The 24,384-nt window shown below is 39.5% G+C and overlaps 2 protein-coding genes across 6 annotated transcripts; one reads left to right on the top strand and one right to left on the bottom strand.

Annotated features, from left to right (window-relative positions):
• Positions 1–25: 25 nt before the first annotated feature.
• mak (male germ cell-associated kinase) lies at positions 26–15,529 on the bottom strand. 5 transcript variants are annotated; one of them, XM_042510351.1, is made up of 16 exons: positions 15,421–15,529; positions 13,065–13,166; positions 12,817–12,957; positions 11,577–11,631; positions 10,901–11,022; positions 10,302–10,381; positions 9,327–9,459; positions 9,031–9,202; positions 7,948–8,115; positions 6,911–7,168; positions 6,536–6,738; positions 6,116–6,255; positions 5,528–5,674; positions 2,660–2,779; positions 1,071–1,166; positions 26–831 (listed from the first exon to the last, which is right to left on the bottom strand). In XM_042510351.1, exons 3-16 carry the CDS (start codon positions 12,918–12,920, stop codon positions 671–673), a joined length of 1,959 nt encoding a protein of 652 aa, XP_042366285.1. In that variant the 5' UTR covers positions 12,921–12,957; positions 13,065–13,166; positions 15,421–15,529; the 3' UTR covers positions 26–670. The 5 variants fall into 5 exon arrangements, with proteins under 5 accessions (XP_042366285.1, XP_042366287.1, XP_042366283.1 ...); XM_042510353.1 differs by having other exon boundaries at positions 12,817–12,954; XM_042510349.1 differs by lacking the exon at positions 1,071–1,166.
• A 2,061-nt stretch (positions 15,530–17,590) lies between these two features.
• Positions 17,591–23,485, top strand: plcxd2 (phosphatidylinositol-specific phospholipase C, X domain containing 2). The gene is made up of 8 exons (XM_042510916.1): positions 17,591–17,693; positions 17,866–18,002; positions 18,186–18,305; positions 18,779–18,832; positions 18,940–19,095; positions 21,015–21,125; positions 21,344–21,474; positions 23,326–23,485. Exons 1-8 carry the CDS (start codon positions 17,591–17,593, stop codon positions 23,483–23,485), a joined length of 972 nt encoding a protein of 323 aa, XP_042366850.1.
• The last annotated feature ends 899 nt before the right edge of the window (positions 23,486–24,384 follow it).

Below are 24,384 nucleotides of genomic sequence, written 5' to 3'. Positions count from 1 at the left end.
GTATAAAAGTTTTACAAAATGTTCAGTTAATTCATTGCATAATACAAAGAGGTGTGCAGTTATCAGTACACAGAACAAGTTTGTAGCCATTACACTTCATTTTTTTCCTTTTTCATGAGAATAAAAGCAGAACATAGCATCGCAGGAACCGTTAATAATGACTGCTTTGTCATCAGTAGTAAAACAATACTTGACAATAAAAACTACAAGTAAAAAAAGTTTTGCTACATTAAAATCCTACTCAGAATATCCCAACACTAACAGTAGAATTGGCTCACACTGGATCCCTCAGGAATGCAGTGGGATTGTCTTGCAGACAATGTCAGTCTTGATTCAGCGTCATGGCAACCGTCATCTCCAAAACACAGAGACACCATGCACATTCACAGCTAGCTGCTACTTCCCTCAGGCTTTCTGAAAAACAAAACTATGCCATTATGGCATGAAAAATGTCTCCTCAGAGAGTGCGGGATGTACATCTTTTGTGACTACTATTTGTCCTCTACTAGCTACCTCGATATTGGATTTGCTGTTTCAGGGAACTTACAGTTTCCTCCAGGTTTAAAAGTGTTTTAAACTCCACTTCAGGTTATCTTCCTAAGCAAAAGATGTGTACCACCAGGCAACACAGTCTGGCAAGTAGTAAAAGCGGTATCACGTTCTTTCTGAGCTACCGATTTCCACCATATTTGGAAGTCCAGTCCACTCTGCCGTGGACCGGCTGTACAGCGGGAGCTCTGGTCAGGAGATTTCCAGAGGTTTTCCCCAGCGCTGAGTAGCTGCTCCCCTTCATCTGAGTCCTGTCTGCCCTTCTCTTCCAGCCCTCGTAATCTGGAGGAACATGGCAGTTAGTCAGCTTGGTATTTGTCTTTATTGAAAGCATTTTAATGTGATGCAAGACACATGAACAACAGGTAAAAATTAACAGGATTGAAATCATTAATGCATCAAAAGTAATAAGACAGCTATTGAAAGAGGCAGCAAAAGCAATGGATGAGGAAAACAATACAGAAGGACAGGACACAAGGACTCAAGCGAGGACATGAGCAGTTTTTAGAAAATGGCAATACCTTCATTAGTTTCACTCAAAGATGAGTTGGATATGGGCTTGGGTTTTGAAGATTTTGATTTTTCTTTTTTATTATCAGGAGAAGAGGAAAGATTGACTGAAAGAATAAAGAAAGAGGAGATATATATACAGGTCCAGTGAATGAACAAGTGAAAGAGTAGGAATAGTTAGGGACAGCTTATGCATAGTGATTGATTATAGAATGACCATACAAGAGAGCCGTTATTCTTAAACAACACTTCAAAAGTATGTATTTAAAGGGTATGTTTGGTATTTTTCATCATAGGCCTTATCTTTGATGATGTGATCGTGGTTTCTTTTTTGTGTGTGCTTCTCCGGGTGCCGTCCTCCTCACCGTGCACAGATTGATTGAGCACACCTGTGCTCATTCTGCTGATGAGGAGCAGGCAGTTTAAAAGGACTGAGAAAAACTAGTAGTTGGAGCTTGTGGGTCTGTGTGGCAGTGTGTGTGTGCGTGTTGTGTCAGACTAAAGACTAAAGAAACTAGTTTCAGTGTACTGGGAATTCTGATCTTTTCTCCCGTTCTGGAGGGAGGGTGAAGAACTTTTTGTATTTATCGTTTTAGTCAGTTAAGTGTACATTTAGATTTCCTTTCTTTAAAATAAAGCAAGTTGTTTGGTTACATTTTTGAAGGCTTTCTGTATATGTTTATAGCCTTTTTTTTGTAAATAAATCGCAGTTTTTGTTTAAACACATACTACACTTTCCTGTTTTCCCCAGTAATTTGTTCATTGTTGCTCCCCTCATCCCCTCATTTTAAAAAAAGGTCTAGTATTGAGCAGAACTGCTGCAGCAGCAAGAGGTAAATCAGACTGTTTCCCTGCAGGCAGTTGAGCACCGTCAATTTACGTCCGCTGAAAGTGTTTGATTTTGCCACTGACAGCCTCAGATTATTCCTTCATATGTCAGACAATTTATGGAAGGGATCACTACAGATAGAAACCTCTTTTTTTCAAGATTAAGATCCTTTTTGTTTAACCAGAAACAGACCCAAAAAACACAACTGCTGAACCCACCAGACTCCTCCTACATAAACACTTATGCTATCATCTTAAAACAAACTTTATTCAAAGTTAACAGAAACAAAGTAAAACACACAAAAAAAGTTCTGGTAGGTCTCTCCACTTTTTCAACAATCACCAACTAGTTACATGTAAAAATATGCTGGCATAATTACAGTTGATTTGAGGGATTTTTCTGGTTAAACAAAAAGGTCTATCTCTGTCAGAATCCCTTCCATAAATTGTCAGACACTTAGAATAATATTCTGAGCCTTTCCGTGGCAAGCACAACTCATTCAGTGGAAGTAAAATGGTGTTGCAAACATACCGCAAGTGGTTATATTGCAGCCTGTTGCACCGCTTGCCCACAACAGCAGTTACACCGAACACTAGACCAAAAACTGTTGTTCCCATTATGACACAAAAACATGGAAAAAGTGGGCCCAGATACCAAACTTATCCTTTAAGGTTTGATGAGCATTGAAACTTTTTGAGCCAAGCAATGGGGAGTTTATCTGACCCATAGGAATCATTTTATTATCTAAACATATATGAAATATAATCTTACTTGTGTGCTGGCCAGCCAAAGGTGCAAGCTGGATTCTCTGTCCCACTGAGCCCACCTCCTTCTTTTGGAATGAAGGGATATAACCACCAGAGAGGTTATATTTGGTGCTTACAAAGTTCCCTAAAAGAAGAGAAAAACATGGATTTTTATTATGTTTTATTGTTACACCCTCCAGATGCCCATACAGCAGGACTTCTATAACGTCATATGGGCTAAAATAACATGCGCCATTTAAAAAACAAAAGCATACAAATTAAGAAAACGTTTGCAAACACACCTAATAGATGTTCTCACACTTGGCTTTACTGATACAAATCGCTTGTGTGAACATGCGTGAAGTGGTTACTGCATATGCAACAGCTACTGAGGACCCAAACAAACGACTAAAGCCAAGTGATTGAAGTCATTCAGCTTTTCCAGCGACTCCATCGATCTGCTTCACCAGCAGCCACAGATTGTTATCAGTGTAATTAGTAAAAAGCCTCATTGTTCCCTTAAGAAGATGTTGTGGTTGTGTCGCAATTTAACATCTATTTAGCAACTGGAGTTCTTCTTTTCTGGTTAAACTGTGTATTTGTACCCTTGTCTCCTGCAGAGGCTTTAGCAGCTGGGTTCTTTCACGTGTTAAGTGGCGGACTGAATACCTGAAGTTTTTTTGCATCAGCCAAAACAGAGACTATGGCTATGATGTTTGTACACAAAATAGCTTTAGCATAGTAACTCAAAGGGTAACTTTGGTTTTTTCCAACCTGGACCATATTTTCCCTTGTTTTGTGTCTAAGTGACTAATGGAGAGAACAAAAAAGCCACTGCAGCTGACAGCAGTAAAACTGGCTGCAAAATTATCACTTGGGGCATTTATTTAGCATTTATGGCCACATTAGTGCTTATTTTTGTCACTGACAGGCTCAGACCTTTATTGTAAGTTTCTGACAATAGTATGGAGAGGATTCCTACAGAGACGGACAGCTTTATTAAAGAGTAAGATCCCTTTTTTTTAAACCAGAAACAACCCCCAAAACCTCCATTTTTTAATAATTTTAGCATGTATGCCAGCATGCTTTCACAATTAACTGGGTGAATTAAGAGTTTATTTTAACCAAACCAGAGTTGGTGATTGTTAGAAGAGTGGATAGATGCACCAAGGCAGTTTTTGAGAGCTCTATTTTGTTTTAGTCAACTTTGAATGAATTGTGTTTTACAGTGATCTGAAAATTACTGTAAATTGAGTCTATTGTGTTTTGCAATAGCAATTTCTTGGCTGTTTCTGTTTAAACAAAAATGATCTTACTCTTTAACAAAATTGTCTATGTCTGTATGGATCCATGCCATAATGTTGTCAGAAACAAAATAACAATCTGAGCCTGTAAGTGGCAAAAACAAGCACATTTAGTGGACTTACAGTGCATAATTGCCCATTAATGTTATATTGCAGCCTGTTCAGCAAATGCAGGCTGCAGCAGTCCTGCTTAATGCTGGACCAATTTCAGACGTTTCTGTCTCCACTGGACCTTCTATAAAATGAAAATGAAAAAAAAAACAGGAAAATTGGATCCAGGTAGAAAAATACTGAAGTTACCCTTTCAGTCAATATACATTATCACTTCCAACTGTAAAATAACACAAAAGAGTTCATATAAAGTCATTACAGCAGATACCTTTGGAGAGATCAATTTTCTCCAGTATTCTTTCTTTAACAACACCTTTCTCTGATGGACTATCCTCAGATCTAGAGGCATTCTCTTCTAGTCTCACACCAAAAAGTAGAGTCGAAGGAGATATGCATGCAATCACAGAGAAATGAGAAGAAAAATAAAAATTAGTGTGGAAACTGAGAGAAAAATATATTGTGAATGTTAGCAGAGATGAAGCTGCATTGCTGCTAAACAAAACAAAGGGCTACTTTTCTTGATGTTAATGAAGTGAGTTATAGTAATGAGTAATGGGTGTATCAAAACAAACAGTGTGTGTGTGTGTGTGTGTGTGTGTGCGTGTGTGTGTGTGTGCTAGGAGGTGGGGCAAATGAGCAGGGGGTGCAGTTGAGGGCCATTTAAGGAGCACTTGATCTTACAGCGACAGTCTTAATCTTATGAATAAGCAATGGAGAAGGAGAGACAAGGTGAAAGAAAGAGACAGAAGAAGAGAGCACAGCAGGGACCCATATTGTGTGTCTGTCTACATGACAAATGATTTATAGAGGACTCCCTTCTCTAAAGTCGCAGACACTTAGTCTCACTCCCAAAGCTGCTTTGTTAATGGCTCCATAACTACTGATCAGGAGACATTAGCTGCTTCGTTAGCATTTACAGCCTTTGTGGCACTGCGAGGACAGTGTCACATTATGTAACAGTAGGTGACACTGACAGTCGCCAGGTTTCCACTGCATGGCAAAATGAGGCGAGTCCCAGTGTAATCGTTCACTTTTCTCTGAATAAGTAGGGTTCACTTCCAATTTTGTCGCTAATGTGCTATATTCTCAAAATATTATTTTTGCTGAAAGAGTTACAACGTTTTGTTTTCATTGCAAGTGTACATATTTTATGTTAGGTTCACAGCTGTGTAAATCCACAGAATGTGCTATTTCAAACTATTTTGTTCAGGTGAGAGTTAAAATAAGCATCGAAAGAAAGTAAAATATTATCAACAAATGTTAAATGTAATGTTAGTTGCATTAAAATGTCCATTTTTTGTGACAAATAGGTTTTTTTTTTTAATCAGGGAGAACTCCTGGAACACAAATCATTCAACTCTGCAAGCTAATGACTCAGTTGTTTTGTTGGATATGAATTCTTTGAAATGTTGGTGAAAACCTGAGCTGAACCTGAGCCCTGTCCTCTGCACACTCCATCATTAAACATTAGTCCTTACCTGCGTTGGCCCCGGTGACAGATAATCCTCCTCCAATGGGAGCGAGTGGTTTATTTACAGTGTTTGAGGAGTTCTCCCACAGGTCCCGCAGCGTCATGCCACTCAACTCCTTCTCTCCAGAAGAGGTCTGATTCTTGCCGATCAACCCTTAAAGCAACAGAAATTACATGATGAAAACTCACGAGTACAAACATTCAAATCTCAGAGTGGCTCCGGGTTTTTAATTATTACTCACACTTACTGAGGATGATGCTTTGTTTTAATGAGCTATATTTATTGACATTTGTGATACTGCACCAGCTAATTTGAGTGCTCTTGACAAATTCAGCACTTTTTCAAACAGGAAATATGTTCCATAGGCTATTTTTCAAAACGTAATTAGATCCCCCAACAGCCAAGTTTCACAATAAATCACCTGACTCAGATAAAACAAAGCTTGAAAGTGCATTTCCATGGAAGTTTAAGTAAGGGGAGAAATTATGGAAAACCATAAAGAGAAAGGAAACATTGCTTGTATAGCACTACATTATGGTGACCTCTTTCCAATGATAAAGATGACACAGTTGGCAGTCGGTTATGCGGTCTTACCTGGCAAGTATCGTGACTGGCTTAGGTAGTGCTGCCTTGCAGCAGATCCTGGGAGATTAGAGTCCATTTGGCCAATCTTAACATTGTTTGGTAGCTTAGTAACAGTGCTGAAGGAATATAGAGGTTTCTGCTCTTTAGGCCTGAAAACAGAAATCCAACATTTAAAGGTCTGTGACCAAAAAAATACCTTGTTTTTTAATAGATTATAATACATATAATAAATATTATCCTTTATAAACTATATTACAATGATAAAATGCTCCATAATTCTGATAATGTGCTATCATCGCAATGCAAGTTGCATCAGACAGCTATATGTAGAACACATTTTTAGTATTCTGCAACACACTGCTGAGATGTCAGTGCTTACATTTTTGGTAAATTGCCAACCTAGTTCTGTTAGGACGTTACAGCACTTACTGTGGGCGGTGCTCCTTAGGGCCCCTGTCCTCCTCTGAATTCCCCAGACTGGGTTTCTTGGAGTTGGATGCGGCGGTTTCTGAAGGGTCAGATTCCTCCCAGCTGTCTGACGTCTTGGCCACGGTTTGGCCCCAGCGTCGACGGCCACTCTTCAACACCCCGATCCCACCAACGCTGTTCTCGCTGCCGAGCGATGCCGCTTTCTGCAGAAGCAGACAATGCAATTGTCCCACAAGTCTTACTCCTTGCAAGAGGAGTCCAATATGCAAAGGTGCCACAAGGATTCCTTTCCATAATAGTACTCTGGCAAATCCTTCGCTATATTTAACATGAAATACAATGACTAAAGGTTCTGATTTGCATTAAGACACTCACTGCATGGCTGAGGCCCCCTGGTTTACTCTCAGTTTGGGGCAGAGGGATTTGCTGAAGAGGTTGATGATGATGTTGCTGGTGGTGGTTTTTAGAGGAGGATGTGGAGGCTTTGGACTCAGAGGAAGATTGCTGGGGATCAACCTTAGACTCCGAGGCCTGCTTCTGGGCCAGTGGCCTGGCCTGGACCTTCTTGACCTCTTGACTCTGCGGACGAGGCCCTAAGATCTGGCCTACCTGGAAGTACGGGTAACGCAGGGCCTAGGCAGGGAGAGAAACGAACACAGATTGTTTTTCTGAATATTCTGCAAACATTGTTTTCTTGCGCAGTTAACAAGTCCTTAACCTTATGTAGTCCATAACACTAGAGTCAGGGACTTTAATCCTGGACATAAAAACAACATGAATTACAGCTTAGTGTAATTTCATGCTCAAACCTGCAGGGAGCTGGCTTCAATGCACAAGACATTGTCGTAAATTCAGAAAGACAGACACGCAGTGTAGACTTGATCCCATTCAAATATTTTTTTTTTCCCTAAATGTGTTTAAAATGATTCTGAATTGTTTCCTCAGAATGGGCTGTAACAAGGTGTGCATCCTTCACCTGGGAGCTTTGTAAGCAGAGAATGGAAAAGCACCGTCACTCCCTCTGGAAAGATGTTTCCGACTCAGGGCCCACAGAGTAATCCCACTGTCTCAGCGGAGGGTAAATTTTGTCTTAACTATGTGATGACCACGCGTTGTAGACATTATGTATGACGCAGAGCACACCGGCAGAGGCAGAGCATTTAGCAGCAACACAGGGAATAAAGTACAGCTTAAGAACTACTTAAAATGACTGGGATTACGATACTAACGCAGTCTCAGTATTGGGACTACAGATAATCTGCATGTAGTGGTTAGTGTTGCACTATAATGGAAATTGCTTCTCTGAGGACTGGCATGTTTTTTGGGGGTTTAAACAAAAAAAAAGTCCACATAAGTCCTTGGAGTACCGCTGTAAAACCAGACCTTTAGATTTGAGGTTCGGTCTTGCCTACCTGTGCAGCAGTGGGTCTTTTTTTGGGGTCCCACTGCAGCAAGTCCCTCATCAGGGCGATAGCCTCGTTGCTGGCGTTTGGGATGAGGGTCTTCAGGTGGGTCGGCACACATTGGGGGAAACGAAAGTTCATAGCGGATGCTAGTTGGTAGCCCTCTGACCAATCCGTCTGAGGGAAGAGACAATCAGATGGTTATTTATTAATATTAATCAGTCGCTCAGATCAGAGTTGTGAGATGGTGTTTATATTTATAATGTGGAACAATGGAAATGTTTTTGACTTTGTAAAATCTGTACCACTTTGCTGGAGTTGATTTTAAAAGGCAAATATATCATTTGCATGGCAAAACAAACACACCATTTTCCCACAGGTTTTCACCTGATTCTTTTTGAGGTCATATAAAGTAGGTCTTCTGGTCGAGTATAAGTGTGACAAAAAGGCCTGCAGTGGGACAGCCAGTATTTTGTAATGGATTTTACTTGCTGCCATTAGCATCTTTAGAGTTAGGTATCATTTTTACTTAGTCCCTCAGGAATATGACCAAGATAAAGGGCTGTGAATGGTGTACTGTACCATGTTGTAGAATGTTTGTATCATTTTGCCCTGTGAGGGTGCGAGACATAGTTTACGCCCTGTACGTATAGATCATGTATAATGATGCAAAGGAAATCCATCCTTTTGTGTTGTGAAAAACCTTTAAAATCAATACATCCATGAATGATTTCACATATATCAGCGGCACTGAATGCCTGACCTTGAGGCTAGGTCACACACCAAAAATTGTGTTCTGTCTGCTCTCTGCTTAGCAATCAGAGAAAATAATAATGGCTTTGGGGAAAACTTTTGAAATAAAGTGCGTGTCCTGTTCAGCATGGAGCACACTTAAGATGCTTTGCACCACAGGGAGAGGAACGCTGCTTCTGGCCTACTTATGTTCTATTTGTTTCTATGGTAAACATAATTTCCCCAAATAAATTCAATCACATCACTGGGGAAATGATTTAAATCCATTCAACAAGTTTTGGTTAGAACCCAGAATAAATGTCAATCATTGCCACCTCTCGACATTCAGTTTCTTTTCACCTTTTTGACAGTTCCTAGCACTTGGCAGATCTTAAAGATCTCATCCACTTCACTGTTCCCAGGGAAAAGAGGTCTGAGAGTGTAGAGTTCAGCCATGATGCAGCCCACAGCCCACAGGTCTATAGGAGAGCTGTAGGTAGACGACCTGAGCAGCACCTCCGGGGCTCGGTACCTGGATGGAGAACATACTCAAATATACTAGCCGGCAACATAAAAACAGAGCATAATGCTAACAATGTGAATGTGGTTTTGTTATGTATCTAAGATGGCTATTAATGCCTTTACAGTACTCTCACCATCTGGTTGATACATAGTCTGTGTATGGAGGTTTGGAGCGAATCTCTCTGGCCAGACCAAAATCTGCTATTTTGATCAGTTCTGGACCCATGCACAGCAGATTCTCTGGCTTCATGTCTCGATGAAAGAAACCTGTAGAGAAGTTAACATCAGGCTGAGACGCTGTGTATATGGTAAAGTGTAAATGGCAATAAAATTACAGTCAAATGCAACTATTCTATATTAGCATTTTACATTCAGCACAAGAACATATTTTTAAAAAAGGGCAAGAATAGGAAAACTGAGAGGCTGTTGAATGGGTGTATATTATATTTAGGTTCAATATATTCACAAAGTGGCAGACATTTCTACTGCTGATATCTCCGACAATGTAAAAGTGTCTTTTTTTTGTAAAACTAAATTAAAATATATCTGCCGAATAAAGCTAAAATGTCTGACACTACTATAAAATAAATTCTGGCACATCTTGTAGGCATAAGATTGCACTGAAACAAGTATACAGTATAACATGTATCCTATAATACATATATTGTACGTACTACACTTATGTTGTTCTATCTAAGGGTCACACTAAATCACAATTTAGTATATATTTTTTTTACAATATACACCCAAACCAACAACTGAAAGGTCATGCTACTTCTGAACAGGCAAAGAATGATAGTTTAAAGCCTCTTACCATGCTTATGTACAAAAGCCAACCCAGATATCACTTGAAACATGATGTTCCTAATTTCATTCTCTGAGAACATCTTATTCTCTCTAACAGCAGAGCAAAGAAGAAGGAAAGGAGGAAAAGGAATGAAAAAAAGCAGTTAAAAGAAGTAGAAATCCTGAAAAGTGCATGCATGAGGCGGTTATGAAGGGTTACAAACTACAAGATTCTCAGACGCTGTGTAATTGTTCAGTGAATCTTGCAGTATGCAACCACTCGCAAGCACTTGCAAGGCACGATGGGAAAACTGTACACCTACCATGTTTGTGAATAAATGTCAGCCCTTGTAAAATCTGAAAGCTTATGTTTCTTATCACTGATTCGGGGAACAATTTTTTTCTGTAAACATAAAATTGATAAGTTTGATCTTTGTGCACACACACTAAAAGGTAAAATAAGCCAAAACACACATTAAAATACAGACTAAACCACTTAAAACATGACAGGCTTCCTGAACTTGTCTGCTTTTTGCCTTTCACAGATGACAATCCCAGGTGTGACCAAGTGCAGCACACACCTGGGGTTTCCAAACTAGCAAAAATATCAGCGCTCCCCCAGAGAAGGTGTTAGTCTGAGTGGCAGCTGTGTGCAAAGAAGAGCCAAATGCATGGCATGGTGTGAGGACAGAAAAAATAAATATTCCACTGGAAACCATTCGATCCCATGAGATCCTTCAAATTACTCCAAATACTAGTGTTAATAAGTGTCTAAAGCTTTTGTTGGCAAATTGGCCAAGTCAGGCTTATGACCCAGAGGCTCCAAATAGATGCCGTGTTATAGTAATGATGCCCAACTAAAACTGTGTTACACACCGTGGACAAACATTTGCATGATAAAGTGTGGTATTTCTCTTCATACCTGTCCTTCATAAGCTGGTAGAGGTTCTCCTTCATGTACTCAAAGACAAAGTAGAGGTGGTCGTTCTCTCTGATGACCTCCTTCAGTTTCACCACATTAGCATGGTTCAGCTTCTTCAGTGACTAATGACACAAATCATGGAAAAATGTAAGAATAATGAGTTATTTAATGTAATAACGTGTTTTTATAGAGATAACACACAGATTCGTTCTATTATTGTAGGTCTGGCCAATATCGGGTTATGAAATTAGATATCGTCTTAAATTTCGTCTTAAAAGTCAACCCTATTGTTGCAATATCGATACTGAGGTATTTGGTCAGAAATGTTGTGATGTTTGATGTTGAAAGAGCAGTCGGTAAAAGCCACACTGTCAGGTGCACAATGATGAGACTGCAGAATTTTTGTGATAAATATGGCATGCATTTTTGTCATTTCACTGTGGGACATTTTAAAGCATGAGTTATATAGTTGAATTGCAATATTCTAAATGCAAATATATACAAAGAAAGCTTCTCAGGCAACTGTAACTGGCAACTTTGTTCACGTAACTGCTGTACAACATGCTGAAATCAAACAGCATTATCTTCCCAGGAAAAATGCGACCTTATTTTCATCTCTGGAAGTATTACTGCCAAAAACTGTCCCATACCCTTCCCAAAGTATCATCATCCGTACCTTCACCTCTCTTAGATTCATACATTCTTCCCAAGAATAAAACTTCCTCTTCATTCTGTGAAAGAAAGTCAAATTTAGAGTACATATTAAATATGCACCACCTAAAGAACAGAGGAGACCACATTTACAGGGCATACAGACTACACCCAACATACAGTAGACTTACTATCTTTACAAAATTCTTTTGTCCGTCTTCATCAATAATTCAGCTTTTTGAAGGTGTCTCTAATTTCAGCTCGTTTCATGTCAGGAACAAAACAACAAAAACTGGACTGTAAAATGATACGAACTGTAAAGGTTTGATGATGTTTTTTTTCCTACTTTAATTACGTGTGAAATACATCTTGACTTAGTTGATGTATTACGTTGTTGGTTTCGCAGTATGTTTTGCAATGTACATTAAAACCACACAGCAGCTGTTATATAGGACACTTTTACAATAGCTCATCTGCTCTTATCAGCGTTACCTCTCCCTCCTACTTGGAATTATGTAAGAGTTACAGAACGTGCACATATCTTTTTCACCTCTCTGGGCACCTGCCAGTTTCAGCCGTCCCCTCCAAAATGTCAGCAACCTGACACACTCCCTCTACTTTCACTCCCTTTCACCGTCACCACGTGTATTGTCTTGCATGGTAACCAAATGATCAAGCGGTGGACGCATGTCCCCGGTTTCTCATCTATTATTGAGGCCTGCTGCCATGCTGCTGAAACAAAGGTGTGTAAGCTGGTTTGTTTGCCCCAGTGATGGCAGGACACCAGCGGAGCCCTTCGCTTTGAAATTATTTTTGTATGATGTTTATCCAGGGCAAAATATGACAGCTGTAGTTTTGGAATATTTTTGTTGTAAAACTGTAGGAAGACAAACTTCAGAGATAAAAGAAAAAGGTTGTGAGACAAAGTTGACGTTCTACATTTGAAATATACAGTACATTTGGGTTTATGGTGAGAAATTACCTTTGCCAACGTATATATGGAAACTTAAACAAAGATATGTACTCTATATAAGGCTTCGGAAATATTCTAATATGACATTATTTTTATTTATTTGCTATCAGAATTGTAATATTTAAGGGATGATTTCTGGTGCCTTTATGCTTTGTTCATTCAACTTAGCTAGAAAAGTAAATACTATAAGCCCACTCAATTTTCTAACTTCACTCTAATCGAATGCAGCCTATAAATCTATAAAAAGGTGAGACAATATTTAAATGATATATTCAACGATAAGCATCATCACCTCTTGATAGCCACCAGCTCTCCAGACTCGTTGCTTCTCCCCATCAGCACGCTGCCGTAGGTGCCATCGCCCAGCTGCTTCAGGGTGGTGTAGCGATTCATCATCTCTCAAGACGGTTTCATCAGCTTGTTAACTTTCCTTCTGCGTACAACAAGTTGAGGAAACACAGTGCAGGTTCACTGATAAATTGACTTCTTCTTTTCCCAGGAGGAAGGATTTTCAGTCGGCCAGTGTGTCACGATGCTCACCAGTTCTTGATGTTCCAAATTCATCTTGCGGTAACTGATCCGTTGTTAGAAAGGTCCTGGTGATGTAGGTCAGCCAAGAGTTGACACTGTGACATTGGGATCCTTTAGTGACAGTAAAGAAATAATCAGCAGCAGAAAGACACCAACTACAAATACAATAAAACGCACAGCTTTACCCACTTCTAGAAATCCCCACAAAACTGTATTTTTAAGGGATCTGAGAACAAAGACAAGCGATGACTACTTCTTGTTTTTTCCTCAGTGAGGAGGATTAGGTGTGCGTCTCACAGGCTCCAACATGACCACACAAGGGAGATGACAAAGCCAGCCCTAGGCAGATTAGGCAAACAGGGATGTAAATAGGACGTTACATCACCATCGTGCTTACCAACATCCACTACCTTCCCCAAACACCCTGCCTGGCAAGAGGATTTGATTGACGCCATAGGCCTCAGTGATCACACTGTTGGGGCTGCACAATTAATCCAAATATTATTGGAATCCTCATATGGCCATGTGCCATATCCAAATTGCAACAGCTGCAATTTTTAGATAAAATTGTGTCACAACATACTATTGTTAATGAAGTATCGTAGTGCAGGGATGCCCAGCCCATAAATCATGTTCCAGATGTAAGGGAACATGCTTGTTTATTACAGTCCCCATCACTGTTGTATTTTAGGTTGCGACACACTGTCCTTAACATTTACTTTATTTTTGTGGAATTAAATCATAATCACATCTGTCTAATGCATGTCTAATAATGCACGCATAATGCATGTAAACGCATGTCTAATACCTTGGAGATAATAAGGTAAACTGAATAGCCTCGCTGGGACCTTTTAAGCCTAGTTTATCCTTTTGCATGGAGGATTCATGCTGAGTTGTCCCGCACATGTTCAGTTTCTCAAACAGAAGACCCAGAGAAGGTCTGAGCCTGGTGGTGCCAAAAAATGTATAATTCATGATATCCCAGCAACTAAACATAAATCTATAGACTAAAGATTGTAGGACATGGTGCTTCCATGTTTTATTGGTAAAATCAGTGAAATAACGGTACCCTTATTTATTCCACAAAACAGAGGTTACTTTGGCTATTTGAACTAGCCTTCAAATATAAATGAATTTATTAAATGGGTGGATTGTAAGTTGTGCATGATCAAATAACCTTTTCTGATGATGAAAGGTGACCCTAAAAGCGGGTTTGTAAACAAAAGGTTTTAGGAAAACTGTTAATTTCTCCATCAGTTCATGTTAAATTTATTTTTAGTGAGGTTAATAACGCAGGTGGTGCTGTTTACAGTGCAGTTGCCTTGTGTGTAACCACACACGAGTACTCTGATACAGTACAGGTAATGAAACAGCAGATGTTTTTTGGCTGCATAATGGTTAATAGGTATACTGGTTGCAAAAAATGAATTATATACACGCATCCCAATTTTATTAAAAGCCTAATAAATCTGAGCGTTAAGGTGTAAGGATTTGATTTCCATCTGCCAGCTATTGTTAATTACGCTTTTGTGAAGTGTGTTAAGCAAAAACATGACCTGCTGTATTGAGGTTAAAGGAAATATAGAGGTAAGCCAGGCACGGCTAAGCAAAATAAGATTAGTGTTTATTTCATTGACTGAGGCCAGGAACTCCCTTCCAAAAATAGTGCCCAAGCCAGATTTAGCTCTACGACTCTTGATACCCACTTAATGAATTACTCATAATCACAAATATGGAAATGTTTAAAGATTTGACATCATTTTTGCACAGTGTACATACACTTCTCAATTTATCCTTTTATTTTCTTTCTTTTTTTAACAAAATCCTGTTTGCTTATTGTGTCAGTGACACTTGGATATCAGAGTAAGAAAAGTCCGGAAGCTGACCTGCACTCAGCTTTCACAATTGGCAATCTGTTGTGGAGGGATTTAAAGGGAATTAAGATGTATCCAGGCCGCATGACATTAGGAAGCTATTCAAGGTCAATTATATTGTAAACACACACTGACAAGGCAGTGCACATGAAACAGGGAAAGTTACATTTGATCACAACCTCTAAATACGATTACTTGTTAAAATACGTTTGTACTCGATTGTCTCCCATAAGTAATTCAACTGTCATACACATTCAACTTAACACACACCAGGTTACCGAACACAGATAAATATTATCACTCTAAAAAATAATATACAGCTTTGACAAACTAGGCTACCTGAACTTCTGTCAGATAGATGTTGTAGCCTAGCTCATCGGAAAAAGAAACATTTGTTTGCTGACATGTCAGCTTTGACAGTTTAGTTCCTCAACCATATTTCTTCAGGCCTATTCCTGTTTCGCCCGTGTTTCTTATAGTTTTAAACTCACCATTAATGGGTGTAGCTCCTTCTCTCGGCCGTTGTCTGGGCCTGCCGATAACACGACGTTTCCTCAGATAAAATTCACGTAGTATCTCGATCCAGCTCTTACGAGTGGGCGCGTGTCTGTGCGCGTGACTGCTCCCCGTGGAAACGTACACACAAACGCGACGCTTGCTGAGTTGCTAGGTGACGAGTGGCGCGTGCGCGCGCAATGCTTCTTGGGACTACGGAAGTGAAAAAAAATCAGATTGAAAATGTAAATAAATTGAATTTGCGTCGAAGGTGATGTTCCGGCAATTTTGCGGAGTCCCGAAAACATTTTCTTCCAACCCCTAATACACCGACAATATGATTTCAGCAACAAATATTGTGCTGCCGGTGAGTTTTTATGAACCTTATGCTATTTGTGGAGCAAGTTATGAATAATATGTTCCTAAAACATAGCCGCTTAAGCGGAAAATGTCTGCCAAATTAGGCATATGTCCCCCGTTTACCAGATAATTCACGTTTGGGGATGACAAAAAAATGATGAGAGTGAGAGCTCTTCACTTCAACACCTCTTTGGACACAACAGTAATTCAAGTGTTACACCAGTAGATGGCGCTGTCGGGCTGTGATTTTTTTTCTATGGGGTTTTGGGTTTTTCATGTTGGCCAAAAGGTTTCTGTAGGCCTGTGTGGAATGATGAAGAAACAAACACGTCCAAAAACCTTTAAAAGTGTTTGACTATTTGTATATTTGTATTTGACTATTTAGCCAAGATGTTTTTCAATCTGTATTAGTGGTCTAGTAAGACCAAGTCTCCATGACATTTTCGCCACGCTCTATAAAAGTCAGGTAAATCAAGACATTCAAATCAAGATTTTACATCTTGGGCTCTTTAAATATTATCAGCCAGTCACCAGTCATGTTCTTGAGTTGTTGCAACAGGGTATAGCAACAAAAAATAGTTGTAGGCTGTTGTTTTATATTGATGCTTGACTTTTAATGACAATATTTTGGCAACAGTGGGTACTTAATGCATTCAGGTTAAATGGGACTGAAACTGAGGCTAAATTAGGGTGTTTTTCCATGGTGAAACCAACTTATTTTAGACTTCAAGGTGCCATAAAATGATAACTTAAAATTATAACTTACCTATTGTGTGCCACATTTCAGACGTTTTTTTTTTAGTGTTTTTGCCACAAAAATATTTTTAAAATCTTAATTATAATTCAGTGAGTCTATGTCAGCCACAAGACTGCATAATTAGCCATAACTGTTACATATACATCCACTGTAGATAATATGGCACCAAGGAAACAGGCGACAAAGACTAGGGAAAGCATGGCAGAAAAGTTGGACAATTTATTTTAATAAATGGCTATGATTTCATGGATAAATGCTTAAACTGATAAATTGTTTTAACCATTAAAAAAAAGGTGAATGTCACATGTCTCACTCCCATGCCCATTTTACCTGAAATATGCAACCAGCATTTGAAGGTCTAAAATTTATAAATTATTTACTTAACAAAATAATAGAATAGAGCAGAAAAGAATAGATCAAATCAAATTGTTAACGCCTGAACACATAGACTCGATTTCAGTTAAGCAACAAAACCAGCTCATGTCATCCTTATAGCCTATAATCTCTGCGGTCACACATAAGAAGAGCCGCACGTGCTGATTAATGCCATTCTGCACGACTCTAAAACACAGTTACATTACATTAAAGGCATTATTTCTGTTAGTTGCTTTTCTGTGTGTGTTTGTGTGTCCAGGGATGGTCTTTACACACACACACACACACACACACACACACACACACACACACACACACACAAAGCAGGTGAATCCAAGAAGCAGTAGAAGGGGGATAACAAGTGGAGTTTTGCTCTAAGAGGATTATCGTGTTCGTTAGCCACCAGCCGGTCTGGTCAACGGATGCCCGGTTCGCCGGTTGGAGAACAGCGCACCGCGACGCCATGCAATAACCTTCAGAAAACCGCGCGAAGACACGGGTCACAGTAGATGTGGTGAACAGGTGGTATATGCAGATTTATTGACTGTGACATTGCAAGATGATCCTTTGTAGTTTTTACGCGTTGGGGGCGCACAGAGGTCCGTCACCGGGGTTGCATCTGCACCGAAGAGCGGTTTCGTGAGAGGAGGTGTGTTGACAGGCTGTTTTCTGACATGAAGACCCGACCTGCAGGGATCGGCAATTCCAATGCCGACTGGATGGGCTCCCTCCCCCCCAAACTCAGTGCCATGCCCCTCAAACACCTCGCTGTGCCAGGTGAGACTGTCGTGCGTAAAGATGTTTGGTTTCTCCTTTATTCATCTGTCCGCCACACCTGGATTTTATCGACTCTGGACAGATAACAACAAAGCAACAAGTCTGAGAGGAATGTGATTTGTTCATTTTAATTTAACCTTTTCATTTCTCATCACCATCATCTCTGTTCCAGGGTCCCATGATTCTTTTACCTACTGGGTAGATGTGCATGCTCCTGTGGGACCTGACCAGAAGGTATATGTGAAGTACCTCGCCACCATGTTCAGCGTCTTAGCCAAGAAGGTCATGGTGAAGTGGTCCATGACCCAGGTACTGAGTTCACATCACTGATATGTATACATCCTAACATCTGTGGAGCCAGGCAGCTTACAGATGACAAAGTGATATATTTCTGGCATATTTTGAAAGTGTGTATTTTACATCATACCAGATGTGTTGGGTTCTGTAGCCAGTGGTTATGTATCATGTAATTTATAATATCTGTGTTCCTAGAATCTGACATTTAAAGAGCAGCTGGATGCAGGAATTCGCTACTTTGATCTCAGGGTCTCCTCCAAACCGGGGGAGCCTGGAACTGAGATCTACTTCATCCATGGCCTTTTTGGCCACAAGGTGAGCAGTAGAAAGAGTATTTACTGACATTAAAATGCCTCATCACTCTGTCAACCTGTTATTACACATTTATTAAATATGTTTTATTTAATCTGCCACAGCCCAATATTATCTATCAGTGCTGTCTTTCTAGATCAGATGTCCACAATCCTGAAATGATCAAAATTACATTTGAATGTTATTCAAATAATTCAGCTTGTTGAGATATTTTGTCTCATATACTGAAAGTGAATGTGTTTTGCTAGTGTTGTGTTCTATTTTCCTGCTAATGTTGTTAGCAGTGGAATGAAGATAACATTGAACAGGGATCAAAGGTTGTGAGTTTAGCTGTAAACATCCCTCTTCTGAAATTGGTGAATCTGACATGTGACTGTCTCCGTTATGACTCAGTGTTTGCAAGAAGTAGTGTGTCATCAAAAGAAGCTTTGAAGCAGCAAATAACCTCCAACCGTTGACTCTGTTATCCCCCACAGGTGTGCGACGGTTTGTTAGAAATTAACTCCTTCTTAAGCAGACACAGGAAAGAGGTGAGAAGCACTTTAATAGTATACAGTATGAAAATACACATAAGCATGACAATAGACAGATAGAGTTGGCTTGCTAACTGATTGGTTTTGTTGTTTGGTTGATTTAGGTAGTGTTTCTAGACTTCAACCACTACTATGCAATGGGCCCAGAGCATCATGTGTACCTCATCAACATGCTGCAGGAAGTGTTTGGCAGCAAGCTGTGTAACAACTGTGCAGTGGAGAGCATCACTCTGGACTACCTCTGGCAGAAGAAATACCAGGTGAGATCACATTAAAGTGGACATACAATATAACCTGAAACATTTTGTCCCCTTGCGGACAGATTTTGTTATAGTATTGACTCCAGTGATGTCAGACCATTTTGAGCTCGTGTTTATGTTCAAGTAAAAGTCGCAAGGAAGTGTGTGTTTACTGGCGGCACACTTAACCCTTGTGGTCAGGTAATCCCAGCTGTCTGTGACTTTCCCCAACACGAATTAGTGGTAAGTGTCATCCCATTAACACTTGTTCCATCATCCAACCACCTTCCTTCTCTTATAAGTGGCTTTTATCCTTTCTTCACACTTTCCTCTTTGTATTGGCTTTCCCTACATTTTGTCTTCAATTTCCTCCTTTCAGACTGTTTTTGTTCTTTATAAATACACATACTTACTTTACATATATGAACACTAGAAATTCTATGTAGACACACATCTGTGTGTATGTGTCTTGCTGTGTTGCGATTTTTCGGCCCTGCTTGGATCTTCATCCGGTCAAATGTTTGAAAAGATGAAACTACACCTATAATGCACACCAATAGGCTGATGAGCTCTATGGTGGCAGGTGTTGTTGATCCACTAAGGGTGGTAAACAATTGACAATCAACAATTAAATAAATTACATAGAAAATGTACATAGGGAAACAAAAACAGTGATATCAAAGCCATAGTACAAAACATCAAACACACCTAAATTGACACAAAACATTGGCTATAAAGAATCTTAATATAATGTTTTGTGTCAATTTAGGATTCAATTCAATTCATCTTGATATCAAAATACTTTATATTAAGATCCTGCAAGACAGATATGTTACATTTGTGCGTTTGTTGCGGATATGTTGAAATTTTATGTTTCTTTACGTTTCAATTTTACAGTATTTTGTGACAACGCTGAGGTTAACACGTGGTTTGGTTTAGGCAAAGAGGTAAAGAAAACATGGTAAAGATAAAGAAAACATGTGTAGTTTTGAAATACTGAAGTTGGTCACTACAAACACAGCTGGATACAGTATGTCCCAAACTGTTATTTAAAAAACACCTGCTTTTGCGGCTACAATCACAGGTGGACATGTTCCGAACTCTTGTCTTGTTTTTGTTGCTCAGTCTGCTGCTTGGCAGGTGTCATGCCACCCACCGTCCCCTTCTCCTACTGATGAGCAACTCAACTTATTTACATGTAATCTGAACTACATAAAAGTACGAAACATACAAAATGTAACATCCTTGATTTGCTGAGACGTACATGTGTTTAAACATTTTATCCTAGCAGCTGGACTGGCAGGGTTCTGTGTGCATGTCTGTATCTCATTTAGATGCTATCAGTTTAACTCCTGCTCCTATGACCCTAATCTGTGACTGGCTTAGTTGGCAAAGGAGAAAGAGAGAGAGAGCGTATGCAGAGCAGAGAGAGGAGAGATGGCAGAGGAGGAGAGAGAAGGGCCGCCTAACTATCTTGTTGAAAGTGTCATTGGAGAAGACACTCAGCCAGTTCTGTCTTTGTTTCGCTGCTAAATCACTGTGTTAAAAAGTGGATCAGTGAAATCATAATTTTAAAGAAAATTGTCACCTACTTTTTTGAAATATTCAGCGCTGATGCAGATGAGTTTTATTCTAAGTGCATATACTGCGCTGCTGAAAAGTCAGTGTTCCCGATTATTCAACACTGTACACATGTAGATATTACTGCAGATGCTGGGTTAACTTATGGTTAAATATACTATAAATTTGGGGTCTCGGGTGGAGATTAAAATGTATGTAGATGCAAGACAAAGACAAATTTATAATGATAATATTTACCTGATTTTTCCTTAAATATTAGCATGAGACTATCTGAGTGGTACCTTATATTATATATTCAGTATACCCAGTCTGAGCATTCATTTGAACTAATCTACTGCTGGTATTTACTTTCCCCTCAGGTGATTGTGTTCTACCATCATCCATCAGCTCAGGGCATCTCTGTCATGTGGCCTGGCAACAAGATCCCTGCTCCCTGGGCGAACACCACAGAACCCAACAAGCTCACACAGGTCAGACAACAGCATTAGCTGTGATAACCATTCGCAGGCATATGCTTCTTTCATTTCATTTAGTTACAAATCAATCCAGATATCTGCACCAGATGGAGGATTCGACATATTTTTAAAAAATCCAGCAGTTTAGACATTATATTCACAAGCTTTAATCCAGTTGTATGGATTACTTATGTTGTGTGAAAACTGTTTGTGTTTGACATTCTCTTGTACAGTTCCTGGAGACGACACTTAAAGAAAGAGCCAAGCAGGGATCCTTCCACGTGTCTCAGGCCATCCTGACACCCAGGGTCAACACCGTGGCCAAAGGCCTGGTCTGGGGGCTGCGCAACTACCTGGTGGAGAAGTCAGTGGCTAAATTTGGGTGGTTTTTTTTGAAGGTTGTGACTGAGGGAGGTGTAGTGGCACATTGTGAATGTGTGGGCATACATTATTAGTATGTCAACTTCTTTGGTAGTTTGGGTTCAGTTTTTACTTATTACTTGCTTTAGAATACAGGAATTCAGCCCATGTTTGTGTGAGTGTGTGTGTGAGTGTGTATGTGCTCGTGCATCCTCTTCAATAATGCTCAATTCCATGTAGTTATTTTAATCTGCAGCCAGTAGAGGGCAGTATAGTACATACATGCATCAAAGAGGACCATTATCTTAGTTTGCTCTTTTAGATAACCTTTTTAAGGGCAATATAAACCAACTAAATACTTGGAGCAAATGCACAGGAATAACACGATAATGCAAAAAGTGTAAATAACTGCATTTAACGAACACTCTACAAACAATAGAATACTTCATGTCTTCACCTCCTTTCCAACTTTCTTTAAGGAAGGTGTTTTTATGTCTTACTCCTGAATGGTGCAAACACTCTTGTGTCACATTTAACAACATGATGTGACTGTTTATGATGTGACATACTGTGGAATTAAATCAGAAATAGATGCTGACATATTAACACCGTGTCATTAACATGTTGTATTATTTATTTATATTGTTATCATGCAAATTAACTAAATACACACAGCATCTGCTTCTGGCTGCAGATTTGTGGATGTGTGTGTTCACAACATGCCGCGCCACACCATCCAGACAACAATACTATTTCCTGAAGAAGCGTCTGTCTATTTGTGGAGCTATTGTTGTCATGCTCCCCTGTGATTGGCACAGCCTTTTTGAGACCGTGAGACTAGAGATGTGACTGGCTGAGACTGCATCAATAGCAAAAGCAGTGTGGATGTTTCATGGACTTATAATAGATTGACTACTGCTATAAAAACTCTAATCATGCATCTTTAAGTTTGACTTCTCTATTACAATTTTTCTGTCACTTCACTGGTTTATTTAACTAAGGATAAGCTCTAATCCTCTCTATCCATTTCCAAACAATAGAGGATCAAAAAGAAACACATTGCACCTCTCAGATAAGAGATCTTATTTCCCATGCAAAGACTAAATTCTTTGCACAAACTTTATCAGTCACACAGCTCGTAGAGCCTAAGCTTTAAGTGGAAATGACAGCGGATATCCTGACTTAGAGTACGTACCCACCATTCCCCTAAATCTGAGAGAAACTGCCACTGATGCCGGGGTATAAAACTCCTGAACGGACTCTCTGGCGAGACAGGAGGTGGCCTACTTCTGCACTTCCGAGGAAATTGGATTGTTTATCGCTGCTGGATAAACATTTCTGACTTCCTGGTTTTGTTCTGCTGGCGGCTCAGATATAGAGGAGAATTAAAGGGTGTTGGAAATGATACACCTAGAGTCATGGCATGTGTTTTTGTGTGTACATCTACGGCAAGAACCAGAAGAGAAAGTGTTTGAACGCAAAGTAATGATTTTGAAACAATAGTGGCAAAGTAGTCTCTCACTGACAGACAGACGCAAACATCTCCCCCTTTATCTTGTTTTCCATCAGCTCCATTATCTCCTATATCATGATACTGATTCTCAAAACCTTATCAACAGCTTTTCATGAAATTTGGTGGACAGATAGATATTCAGCCAAGGACCGACTGATCAGAGTTTCACAACGTTAGACATAACAATAAACCTTACAGAGACAGAGACTTGGCTAGAGGTATTCTGAGTATCTATGCAAGGTCAAGGAATTAGTTTACATTGAAATTCAGGATGTTTGGTGTAACAAAAAATGGTGTAACTGTTTTCCCTCTGATACAAACTTTCTTCTTTTGTGGCTCTAGAAACCTGCCGACCATCATGGCCTGGGTTAAGGATCAGAAGCCAGGGGTGGACGGGGTCAACATCATCACCTCTGACTTTGTGGAGCTCACGGACTTTGCCAACATAGTCATCAAACTCAACAATCTACTGTTGTCTGAACAGGACGGCAAACTAAGATGACACGTTTGCACAACAGGACAAATGTGCACTGACCCACAGTGAAGTGGAGGGCGCAGGTCAGAGGTCAGATTCTTCCACTACTGTTGGATGGTAGTTCTTACATAATGCCGGAGTCCCTCTGAAGTTAGTTTTTATAATAATCTCTTATATAGCTTAGTGACTTTAATAAGGAATTATACATATATATATATATATGTATTTTAAGCTGTCAAGGTTTCACTGTCTTGCTCGACGGTGCTTCAGCAGTTAGACATACGGTGTGAGCCAAGGACCTTTGAATGACCTTTGAAGGACATAAAACCTTTGAATGTTTTGGAATTCTTAACGTCACAGCTTTGCTTGCAGCCGATTCTCTCAGCTCTAATATCATGCACAAAGTCCAAAAGAGGGAAAGAAGTTGGAGCTTAGATCACAGAGCTTGCCCAGTGGCATTTTTTACCATCATCTCATCATACCACAACTCTGGCTTCACTTCTGGATTAATTTTCCCACATTCCCTTTTGGGGGGCAAACTGTAAATATACCACATTGGTACTATCTAATGAGTGCAGCTCAGGTCACCCTATAGAATCTGGATTATGATCATATGACTCAGGGATTTCGCATATATTTTTCAGCATCTTATACATCACAATAGTTTTCGATTAGTTTTTTAATGTTCTGATGATATCACCAGTTTGTTTTGATTATGGTAAAGTCAGGATCCTTTATTTCAGAACTGTTTTTCTTTTTGAAATACTGTATGTATTTAAAGATAAACTGTGCAGAATTTTCTGAAAATTGTTAAAAACTGAAACTGTATAGACTCAAACAGAAGTAATCCCCCTCAATCATCACTTCTGACCATAGACTGTAAAAATAATAGACAGACAAAATAATAGACATATCTAACATGACAT

The sequence above is a fragment of the Plectropomus leopardus genome, chromosome 21 (genome assembly GCF_008729295.1).
Source record: "Plectropomus leopardus isolate mb chromosome 21, YSFRI_Pleo_2.0, whole genome shotgun sequence".
In the NCBI taxonomy this organism is placed as follows: domain Eukaryota; kingdom Metazoa; phylum Chordata; class Actinopteri; order Perciformes; family Serranidae; genus Plectropomus; species Plectropomus leopardus.
The sequence above is the reverse complement of the archived record's forward strand: the minus strand, read 5'-3'. Positions and strand labels throughout refer to the sequence as shown.